Source organism: Miniopterus natalensis, chromosome 10 (genome assembly GCF_054644295.1).
Source record: "Miniopterus natalensis isolate mMinNat1 chromosome 10, mMinNat1.hap1, whole genome shotgun sequence".
Taxonomy (NCBI): Eukaryota; Metazoa; Chordata; class Mammalia; order Chiroptera; family Miniopteridae; genus Miniopterus; species Miniopterus natalensis.
The window spans coordinates 55,632,234-55,644,568 of record NC_142090.1 but is presented as its reverse complement, the minus strand read 5'-3'; the positions used below and the strand labels follow the sequence as shown (position 1 = coordinate 55,644,568).

The following is a 12,335-nucleotide window of genomic DNA, read 5'->3' as shown; positions in this document are numbered from 1 at the left end:
ATCTCCCACATGAAAAAGTTACGATTTTATTACCTAACAACATAGAGATACCTAAGTAAAAATACTGTAATTTGTACCAGCTAGCAGCTAACAGAATTTTTATAATAAATGCCTGGACTTTTTCCTAATCCTAAAATATCAAATACTGCATCAGGACATGAAAATTAAGATTCTAGATATATGATTTCTTTATATTTGTCCCTAATTTTCTCTATCAAAACTGATTTAGAGCTGTGTCACTCTTTTCTTTTCTTTCAGAAATATGGTTAATGAGGTTGAAATAAGTATGGCAATTTAAAAGTGTGTAAGGCAGTGTGCCTGACAGAACTTTCTATAATGAAGCAATGTTCTATTATCTGTGTTGTCTAATTTGGTAGCCATAAGCCACATATAGCCATTGAACACCTGAAATGTTCAATACAACAACTGAAGAACTACATGAATAATTGTATAAATCTTAATTTTAATTTACATAGTAGCATGTGATTAGTGGTTACTGTACGGAACAGTACACATCTACAGTATTGAAATTATTGAATATTTTCATTTACAAATACTTTGGAAAAGGAGAAAAGTGGTTCCTTTAACAAAAGCTATAAACATACATTAGTAGACTAGAGCTTGATAGGAATGACTCTTGCCCTAATATGAACCCCTTTTTTTACTACCATAAAAATTAATAAAGTCCTGTTTTACACATGGTGCAGTATATCATCTCTTAAGTGTATACAACCCAAGGAAAACACTTTGGCACAGACTGCCCTAAAAAGACAATGAAGCAATCATTAATTATAAATATATATGTGAATTATATATTTATAATAATTAAATAAATATAAATATATATGTGAATTAAAGAAGTGAATGGTCCATTTATATTCTTTATAAGCAAAGAAATAAATGTTGTAGTGAGGAAAGAAAAAGAATGCTGTTAGGAATTTTGTGTACTTTTCTTCAAATTGGCCAGGGAAAAGTCTATGCAAACAATGAAACTGCAAGTGTTGAAAAAGTGAGAATTAGAAATAATTTAAAAAGAGATATTCCAAGCATAATGTTAAGCCTGAAAAGATAAACCAAGGCAGATATATGTTCAGATGGCAAACTGCAGTTTCCTAAGGAGACAGTGAATTTACCTGAGTAGTATGAAAAGAAGGAAATAATGAGGACTTTAGAAACGAATGAGTCTTCGTTCTATCCTTATTTCTAAGACTTTAGGTGACTCTTTTAAGTATATACATAAAAATTAAAAGGACTTTTAAACCTGGTTGTTTTGAAGTCTCTCAGAGCTGTAGAGATGTATTCAGATAAGTGTTTTTCCATGAGTGCTACTCTGATCCAGGCTCTACCCTGAAAGGAAGAAGAAAGAATCAAATATGAGAAAAATTGAAAATTAAAAGATATTTTGCTCAATTCATCATCAACAATATAAGCATTTTAATATGTAAAGAACAACTCATTCAAAATATACATTTGATAAAGACTAGAAAATTTTAAGTAAATAATAGGTAAATTTTGATTATACATAGTATGCATTTTGTTTCCCTGAAGGCATAGGGTTAAGCATGTCAGATTAACTCTATCTTCTGAAGAAACAGAACCACAAATATTGAGTTACTTGGACAGAGACTTCTTTTGAATCAAAGAATGTAATCAGAAGACCTAACTCTACTTCTACGCCAAAATCAATATGCTAAATAAAATGAATCCCCTTAAAAAACATGAGGAACAGAGCCATTCTTTTTAATAAAAATGACTCTCATAAGACTTATTTAAAAAATTTCTCACCTTTTCTTCCAGGAGGGTTTAGACAACTAATAATGAACCAAATTTCATTATTTATCATGCATCCAAATCATGAGTTTCTGCCCATAACATTCTAAAAAACTGTTACCAAATATTTAGATCAGAAAGAACAATCACACAACAAAAATATCCCAGAAGCATGTTCTAGCACAAAATCACAGAAATAGACAATTCTGACTAAATGTGAATAATCTACTTTTACTTAGAAAAGGGGTAACATAACTCAATAGTTGGGACTAATTAATTTTTTTATAATCCAAAATATTTCTTCTGGACTTTTTGTTTAGAATGAAAGAATATAAGAGATTATATTTGTAGTGAGAATTTTAAAATTCAATTACTTTCATTTTCACTCAACCCTTTCACAAAACTCCAAAAAGTCCAGTAAGATTGACTATGTAGAAAATCAAAACAGTGCAATGACAGTTGAGAATAAAGGTGACACTAATCAGTGTACATGATGGTTGACTACCAGTGTGGAGAAAAAAAAAGCATTCTTTAGAAATGACTCCAACTCTAATAAATTCACCAAACTCTTGCATAGGAAGGATCAAAACAGAGTCAGATCTCGACAGTGATAAAACCGGCCAGAAGCAGCTGTGTTGTTGGGAAATAAAGGAATGATATGGGTGTGGCTAGCTTGTCAGTCAATCTGCCCACCAAGCTCAAAACCCCTTTTAACTTGCCCAGGGCTAGCTCCACTGTTCTCACTGAGTAAGCCTAGGGGAGCCTACAATTAGCTGTGGCAGAACAGAACAGAGAAAAGAGGCAAGCCTCTGGTTAGCAGTTTCAAGATTCTTGAAATTTCATTTAAAAGACACAGAGACTAGCAGTGGTAGCTTGAATCAAAAGGCCAGGATTTCACCAAAACAGAAGCAGGAAAAAGTTGCTCTCCAGAGAAGTTAGACACAGGAGACTGTGCTACTGCTAGATAAGAAATGTGAGGAAAGTCCTGCTTCCTTATTTTTTAATTTCAGTCCATGCAAAACTGGGCTACACCTAGTTTCCTGTCCTTCGATGTCTGTAGAATTCTCTGTCATATTGTGATAATAAATTGTGATCTTTTTAAAAATATTTTTTATTGATTTTCAGAGAGAGAGGGAGGGAAAGGAAGAGAGCAAGAAAGAAACTTCGATGTGAGAGTGAAACACCGATTGGCTGCCTCCTGCATGCCCCCTACTGAAGATTGAACTAGAAACCTGAGCAAATGATCAGGAATCAAACCGGCAACTTTATGGTGCACGGGAGGATGCCCAACCAACTGAGCCACAGCAGCCAGGGCTAAATTGTGATGATTTTAAGTTTCTTTTCTTTCAACAAAAGAATTTTTACTAGTATAGAAGATAAACAGATCATTTATAAAGGTTTTGGGGCCATGGAATGAGAAAGTAGGTTTAATTTAAACTGATAAATTTCAGAATTTACCAGTCAGATAATGGTGACCCACCAGTTTTTTGTTGTTTTGTTTTTTTCCTAGAGACACAAATCTTAATTCGTCTGTCTGCCACTGAAGGCTTTTGGGGGAAAAAAATTAAAAGTAGTTAAAACTTTGTGTGTGTGTGAAAAAGGTGAAGGGATTAAGAAGCACAAATTGGTAGCTACGAAACAGTCACAGGGTATAAAGTATAGCATAGAAAATATAGTCAATAACATTCTAATAATTATGTCTGGTACCAGATGGATATAGACTTATTGGGGTGATCACTTTATAACTTACATAAATCACTGGGTTGTACACCCAAAACTAATAAAATAGTGTAGGTCAACTGTAAAAAAAAAAAAAAAAAGTCCCATGGTTCTGGGGAAACTGATGGTTGATTACCCTAATATAAATCAAAGGAGTAAAAAATGTGGGCTCAAAGAGTATAAATATCTTTAACTTGAGAATATTAAGGCCAAATCATTTTTCCAAATTGCTTTCTACAAATTTACAGATGATAGGGTTCTGACATGCTACCCCAAAATATGGATCTTAGACTGAAGGAGTTTGAGGTCACTCTGGTCTACCCCCGGCCCCATCCTTGTTTCCTCAAAGCAAGAGAGAATGTCCCATGTGAAAGGTAACCTCCCTGTACCAGGGGAACGGGAGGCATCCTTATCACCAGGGTCAGAGAATATAGGGCCAAAAAGGCTGCATAAACAAGCCTTGTTACTTCCTCGCCATTTACTACCCCTTAGCCCAAACCCCTCTGCCTTTTTATTCCTTCACAAATTTATGTTTCTTTGTCTAAAAGTATAAAGCTTCCTGCTCTGGTCACTTCTTTGAGGCCCATATTTTTGTGGTGTAGTCAACACTTTTTAAGAACATAATAATATATATGTTTTGCTCTGTTTTAAGAGCTTTAGATACACATTAAAATATTTAATCCTCCCAAGAACTGTGAGTTAGGTGCAATACTATCCCTACTTTACTACATGAGGAAACAAAACACAGGCACCACTCGAAAACAGGAAACTTATCCCACAACCACCAAACTGACCAATCCAATTGAAGTAATACTCATATACTCTACCCTTCTTCCTATTTCAGAGGATGAACTGTAATCATTTAAGAGAGTGAAAGTACAAATCACAGAGTGGGCAAAGATATATGAGTTATATCTATTTGACAGAAGAGTCTCATTCACAAAATACAAAGAATTCTTAGAAATCCGTAAGAAAAAGAACACTCAATTTAAAAATGAAACTGCAAAGGGAAGATTTTTAACTACGGATTTAATTTCTTTAGCAGGTATCAGAATATTCAAGTGTTTTCTTTCTGTGTTAGTTTTGTAAGTGATAATTTTTAAAAGAATTTCCCCATTTCATCAAAATTTTCAAATTTATAGGTGTGAAGTTATTCATATTTTCTTTTAGAATTTATAATGTCTGTAGGGTCTCTGGGGTTGGACTCTTCTTCATTCCTGATACTGGTAAGTTATAATCTCTCTCTTTCTTCTTAGTCTTGCTAAAAGCTTCTCAATTGTATTAATTTTTTTATAAAAGCACCAACTTTTGGTTTTGTTGATTTTCTCCCAGTGTACATTTGTTTCAATTTAATTGAATTTTTGCTCTTATTTCTTTCCTTCTTCCTTGAGTTTATTACATTTTAAAAACAGTTTCTTGAGATGAAAGCTATGATCACTGATTTTCAGCCTTTATTCTTTTTTTAAAAATACATAAAAGCCTATTTAAGCATACCTATTGTCCTTTAAGTGCAAGTTTTTACGTGTTGTATTTTCACTATCATTACTTTCCAAATATTTTTTCTTTTCCTTTTCATTTTTAATCCTCACCTGAGGATATTTTTTCTATTGCTTTTCAGAGAGAGTGGAAGGGAGAGAAACATCAATGTGAGAGAGACACATCAATTAGCAGCCTCCTGCACTCGCCTTGACAGGGGCAGAGCCTGCAACCAAGGTACCTGCCCTTGATCAGGAACAGAACCCAGACCTGTTAGTCCGAGGGAGGGCCTATGCTCTAACCACTGAGAAAACTGGCTAGGGCTATTTTTTAATTGTAATTTTTTCTTTCATCCATGAAATTGAGTCCTTCTAGTGAACCATTTTTTAGTTATCTTTTTGTTATTAATTCTAGCTTAATTCTACTGTCATTAGAAAATAGTTTATATGATTTTAATCCTCTGAAATTCACTAAGATGAATTATAACTTAACAAATGATCAATTTTTGTATAAGTTCTATTATGTGTTTGGTAAAAATGAATATTCTGCATTTTTCTATTTTGATTTTCTTATAGATTCCAGTTCTCTCAATATTATTCCTATTTGCATTTTCTTGACCCTATTATAATTACTTAAAATTCCATCATCTGCATCTCCCATAGGCCTGTTTGTTGTTCCAGAAATTTATGCATTCATTGGTTGATTCTTGTATGTGCCCTGATCAGGGATTGAACCTGCAACCTTGGCATATCAGGGCAATGCTCTAACCAGCTGAGTTAACCAGCCAGGCCTTCCCATAGGTCTGTTTCAGTTGTCTTTTTTATATTTCTTGGTTTTGGTCACTTAATATTATTTTCTGATATGCCTGGTGATTTTTGATTGAATACTAGATGATGTATATGAAAATTTGTAGCAGCTTTAATGCTACCTTTATTTTTCTTCTGGTAGGCAGACAATGAACTTGAAAATCTGCATGCACCATTTAAGGGTACCACTTTTAGACCTTTTTTGGGCTGGTTTTATCTGAGTTTCCCTTACTCCTTTTTGGGGGTCTCAAATAAAAGTCTGGAGTGTTTATAGGGCCCCTCCAATTTGATTAACCTTGAATTCTAATGTCTGTCTCTCCAGAACAAGGCTGAAATCTTTGATGGGCTTTTTTAGCCTCCTACCTGCTGCTTTCAGCTTGATTTATCAGACCTTGGCTCTGTGCTTCAGATGACTAAGAGCTGGCAAACACCTTAAAGGAAAATTGCATGTATAACTTCAGGTACATTTGTTTGCAGTTTTCTCCTCTCCATTAAGTCCTGGCTTCACTGGCAGTTCCAAGCTCCAGCTTGTTTCACTAGCCCAGTAAACCAGAACAACCATCCCCAACCCGCTGCACGCTCTGCATAGTCTCTATACCTATGAGGTGAACAGACAAGCGTCCTTAGGCTAAAAGCCAAGATGAATGTAGGGCTCACTTCATATACCATCCTCCTTCTCTCCAGGACTGTGGCCACTCAAGTTCTCATGCCTTGATTGTTCTCATGTCTTAAATTGGTTGCTTTATGCATTTTATTCAACCTTTACTGGTGTTCTTGGCAGAAGAGTTCCTCTTATACAAGCTATTTTGTTTTCACCGGGAACAGAAACTGATTCATTTCTTACCTCCAAGATCATTTTTTTAGACTCCAATTAAACCCTTCTAACTTGACTTACTGCTCCTACCCCTCCTTTCTATGTATTCACCATACTGTAACCAGTTGATCATTTAAAAATGTAATCAGATTACACTACTTTATTGCTTTTAAAAAGAAAAAGAAACCCTCAAGTAGCTCCCTATTGCTCTGAGAATGATATTCAAACTCTTAATCATGACCATATCGTCTATTCTACACCTTGCCTTCCTCAGCTTAACATCTGCACAGCATATTTCTTCCCATAATTCAAATCCTGACTCAAATATTGCCTCACAGAATCCTTCCCTATCTTTTCCACCACTCTTATCACTTTCTAACTCCCCCGAGATATTATGTATATATTTATTTGTTTGTTGTATTACTAAAATATAATGTGTGTAATGCTTGTTCTTTGCCATCTTTTTCACCACTACCACTGTATCCTCAGCATTTACAACAGTCTTCTGGCACATAGTAGGCACCTAGTATATATTTGTTAAATAAGTGAATAAAACTAAAGGAGATAAATAATTTGTTCATAGCTACTAGGCACTGGAGCCACCAGTTAGAAGTAGAGAAAAGAAATGATATGAAAAACAGAGTATTTTAGAAAGATTCATATACAGTTAGTATTTAAAATAGATAGAGTGTAAAACAAATGGGCAGAATCAGAATATGTCTGGTTTCTCCTGGGAAACTGTTTCTATTTTTAAAGCTCCCCAAGTATTTCTGACATTATTCCAGATTTGGGACCATCACAATAAAAAAATGGGGATACGAAATTGCAAGTGGTGGTTAAAAAGGGAGATATATTTGTGAGTCAGTAACAGAAAATAATTATAAAAATGGCCTCTTTGCAATACTATGTCTTACTGTAAAGTTACAGTATTTGATAACTCCGGTATATCTGTGATTAATACCCGCTTTGCCTCTGCCTCTTTCAGTAGAACATTTGGCTAACCTGCCTTTGGGACAGAGTAGTGACAAGACCAGCTTCTGAGCAATGGACAAAGCAAAGAAGAAGAGGAGACAAACTAGGAAGGGTTAGGGACACATGTCATGAGAATGGATTAAGGACCACATCCACACTTCTGACATGGTATATGTGCTCAATAAAAATGTATCAGATGGAGGGATGCATGGATATACATGGCATCTATAACCACATAACAAACTTCTCATACTATATTACATTAAATCCATTGGTCTGCCTTGCACTTTGAATGGATCTTGTACCCATGCATGACTTTAGGATTCCATGCAGCGGTCATTTGGAAAATATGAATTATGTGGGTCTACCAAATGTTGACACATTTCATTAAACAATTAAAAATACATTTGTCAACATCAATGTTATCAGAAAAGTCTTTAAGTACTGGGAAGCTATGAAGATTAAGATGGTGAATACAAGTTTTCAAAAATTCCAATTTTTACACAAAAGCTTTAATTTTACTATTGGCAATAAATTCTGTCAGCTGTTTTCCTTGAAGTAATAGGCTCACTTTGTTCATTTTTATTCAGGAAATATCTACCAAATGTCTAAGTTAAAAAATGATAGTTCCTACATTTTCCTTCAAATAAAAATAGCATTTCGTGACAAAAGTGTCTAGTTCAGCTTACAATGTAAACAACTGCATGAACACTTTCCCTTGACACAACTGTCATATTTCAATATGCTGCAGAAATGCTTTACGCATACTTCCCACTTTGTCACTCAGGATACGAAAAAGATACTCAAAGGTTGAGATTTAATAAAATTAATAATGTTTCCTACACCATCACTGACATTCTTAAGTGAAAGCGTCTTTTTTTTAGACTGAGCTGATGGTGAGAAAGAACTCAATGATGACTAGTATAGTTTGATACATTGTCTTAGTTTGTGCTAAGGCACCAGCAATTTTACCCACCATTGCTTCTGCACCAGCAGTGAAGATGTCAACACAGTGCAAAAGGCAAATAACATTATGCTATTACATGAAAATAGTTTTGACATTATGGAACCCCAGGGTTCTGTAGGAACCCTGAGAGTCACTGGTTTAGGTAATTCAAGAAATATCAAAAATCCACAGAATAGGGTACATTTCATTGTTCTTCTCAGTAGTGACTAGCTTCATACCTTCCTGCCATTCGTAAAGCAACAGTGAAGATTCATACAATAAAAAAGGAAACAAGCCTCTGAAAGATGTTAAATTTGGTCAAATGCTTAATTCCAACAAATAAAAGTATTTTATATGGCAAGGAGCTCAAAGTTTTCTAACTGGGTCAAGACTGCTTAGGATTATACACATTGCATATTATTATTTACGTCTTACCTTAGCTCTAGAGGAACTGACATTTTCCATATTTTCAATGCTGCAGATACAATTCTGTGAAACTTTCCGGCAAGCCACTCTGATATAGTCCCAGAAGCTACGAGGACTTTCATAACCAAACCAGGTTACTTGACCTTCAGGAGACAAATTGTAATACAAAATAAAAGAAAACTAGACTAGAAAAGTCAAAATACAAGAACAATAAAACTCTGAAAAATATAAGGTAGTGTGGTGTGCTTTAATGGAAAGGACACTGATCTCAATGTCAAAAAGCCTTAAATTTAGTCCCGGTCTACCTTTACCTAGGTGTGTTACTTTGGGCAATTTATTTAATGAATCTGAATCACAGTTTTCTCAACAATAACATCAAACTAAATGAAGTAACAGGGTCTCTACACTAAAAAATCCCCTGCAGTTTAATATCCCATTATCCTAACATAGTCTTTTATATATCACACAGATAATTTTCCCAGTGGTTCTAGTTAAGCATTAATGTAATGTCACCAGTTGTATCCGAAAGCTTTCTCTACTCAGAAAAACAGAAAATAAAAACATAACCCCTTTTCTCCTCTTCATAGGGCTACTTCAAAGAAAGGAAAGAAATATGTGTGGTCTATCCTATAAGTAAATACAATCAATCAGAATCCTACACTCACTATTCATTCATAATCTTCTACCCGCCCATTCTCATCTATACAGCCATGAAGCTCCCGTGTAACTATGAATCATCTGCTCTCTTCTGCTCGCCAACCCATGAAAAGTCCTTCAGGGGTTTACCATTCTAATCTTTCAGATTTGCATAACTATGTGTCTGTTGATGAACAACTATTCTTTTCTATGTATCTTATATTAGTATTAATATTTCTATGCAGGACTTCAAGTAGTAGATCCATGGGAACTATTTTGTACCCTTAGTATTTTTAAATGGGATATGAGAGACATCTTAATGCTTTATTCAATTAATCTTACCTAGGCAAGTTGTTTACTCTTACTGTAGATTTATTAGCTTTTATATTTTTAAGTCTGTTTCTCTGTTTTCAATTAATTTTTTATCTCAAACCTTCCATTCCCTAGTAATAGCTTCTCTTTAAGCAATATCAAAAAGTGTCCTTGTCAGCAGGCACCATTTTAGGAGTTATGTCTGAAATGGTATTTGAGTGATTTCTAACCATAGCAGCCCATAAAAATACCTGGGCTTCTCTATAAAAATACTCATGCCTGGCCTCCACCAAAACTAAATAATCAGAATCTTTTAGGTGCAGGTCCAGGCATTGGTATTTTTTAAAAGATCCCCCTGGTATTTCTAATAATATACTTATGGTTAATCAACCAATAGACAGTGTACATATTGTGATAAGTAACTCCTATCATCACCCAGGATATTTTAAAGGCCGCCTCTTCGAGTAAGCCATGTGGGATCTCTACAGTGAGGCAGTCCCTCCCTATGTGCTGGCATAGCACCCTCTGCTCACTTATCCTTATAATTACCTGTTCACTTGATCATCTCACATATCAGGTGATAAAACTGCTAAGGCAAGGATTGTGTCTTATTTCTCTTTAAATTGATCCCTAGCACTTGACAGTGCTTGGCTCACAGTAGGCATTCAATAAATACATATTAAACAAATCAACTGGTAAATCAGCACAACGCAGATTATCTTAATTGCAATGCATATAAAAATTTGAATTTTAAAAATCTAATTAGTATATTTTTATAGTAACAGTTCAATGACAATCTGGTATCAAGATGTCTCCATGCTAGATTATAAATACTAAATATTCTAAACAAATATAGTTACATATATATATAAATAAAACAGAAAAGCATCTATAAATCTTTACTCAAACATATAACTCAAATGTCTTTAAAAGTCAAATATTACTATCAACAAACAGAAATCTGTAAGAATACTGTATTTATAATCTCTCATCTTCCTCCCGATCTCTCCCTATCACTATCCTTTGCTTCCTCTCTTTTTAAGTGAAAAAAGTTCCTGGGCCCTGGCCGGTGTGGCTAAGTGGTTAGAGCATCAGCCTATACACCAAAGGGTCCTGGTTCAATTCCCAGTCAAGGGCAAGTACCTAGGTTGCAGGTTCAATCCCCGCCAGAGTCAGGGTGCGTGCAGGAGGCAACCAATCAGTGTGTCTCTCTCACATCGATGTTTCTCTCTCTCTCTCCCTTTCTCCCCCTCCCTTCCACTCTCTCTAAAAATCAATGGAAAAAATATCCTTGGGTGAGTATTAACAACAATAAAAAAAGTTCCTAGAATAGTATTTCAATATAGTTTGTCTTTAGGGCAATTTTCATCTCATCAATTTGTTAGCCATTTGGAGAGAAGGCAGGGTGCCTAGTAGTTAGGAATATGGGTTTTGAGTCAGATCACTTTCTAGCTATATGATCATGAGTAAATGACTTCACTCTATAAGTATTTCTTCTATAAATTAACAATAACTCTGGTACCTACATGATAACACTTGTAGTTCAGATGAGATAGTGTGTGTGCAGCAATTAGTATACAGTCTAGTAGAGATGTTAACAGTTACTACTATTATTATTACTACTATCATACAAATAGTTAAGGGACCCAAGCTCCCCTTGTACCACAAAGTGGGAAAGAGATGCAAAATAAAAGTTTTTCCCATAACTTGCTTAGAATCTAGAAAAAATTTTTATTTACTCCCTACTCCAACCTTTTCCCATATAGACCATTCTAAATTTGTCTCCCTAAAATGTGTCTAGTCTCAACTAATTTTCTTTGCCTTCTATTAATTGAGATCACTGCATAATTTTAAAAAGAGAGGTATAGCTGCCAGACTTCCCTCAACAGATGGAATACTAAACACTGGCAGGGATCTTAAAATAGGGAGAATCTCAAGGTTTCCTTGGTGACTTTATTTTAAACCTCATGAGTCTGACATGGCTGAGAAAAAATAGGAAAGCAGAGCTGTCAAAAACCAAAAGAATATAATGCAGTCCCATTTTAGAGGATAGGAAACAAAGACAAAGAAAACCTAAAAATCTGGGACTAGGTTAAGCAGAGACGGAATGGGCACTAAATCCTTAGGACTCCTGCTATGGGTAGGATATTTGATCTACAAGACTTTTACCCAAGAGATAATGACAAGATTTCCCAGATTACAAACTGAGAAACTAAACAATTAATAGAATGACATAATACCATAACTTGCAGGGTTCTTAAAAACTACCAGTACCTTCATAATACACTATCTACTCAACCAACTAGGTGTGAGGATCACTTGGCTTGCTTCTGCCTTCCCTCTTCTTCCATGTGTATCATTTCCAAAGTGAAGTTCTTAAATCAAGACACTGAATTGTTGCTACATTCACAAGATTGGCTTTGATTAGGACAAGGTGGATTCCCGTTAGAACCTCCAA

At 34.9% G+C, this 12,335-nt stretch overlaps 1 protein-coding gene across 7 annotated transcripts in view; it reads right to left on the bottom strand.

The window, feature by feature from the left end:
• RUNDC3B (RUN domain containing 3B) overlaps positions 1-12,335 on the bottom strand; it is a 115,940-nt gene that overhangs the window by 62,462 nt on the left and 41,143 nt on the right. For all 7 annotated transcript variants that reach the window (XM_087821130.1, XM_087821131.1, XM_087821135.1 and 4 more), the window contains 2 exons: positions 8,939-9,072; positions 1,262-1,347 (listed from right to left, as the gene is read on the bottom strand). In XM_087821130.1, the coding sequence (XP_087677256.1) occupies positions 1,262-1,347; positions 8,939-9,072 (220 nt within the window). The remainder of the gene's footprint in view (positions 1-1,261; positions 1,348-8,938; positions 9,073-12,335) is intronic.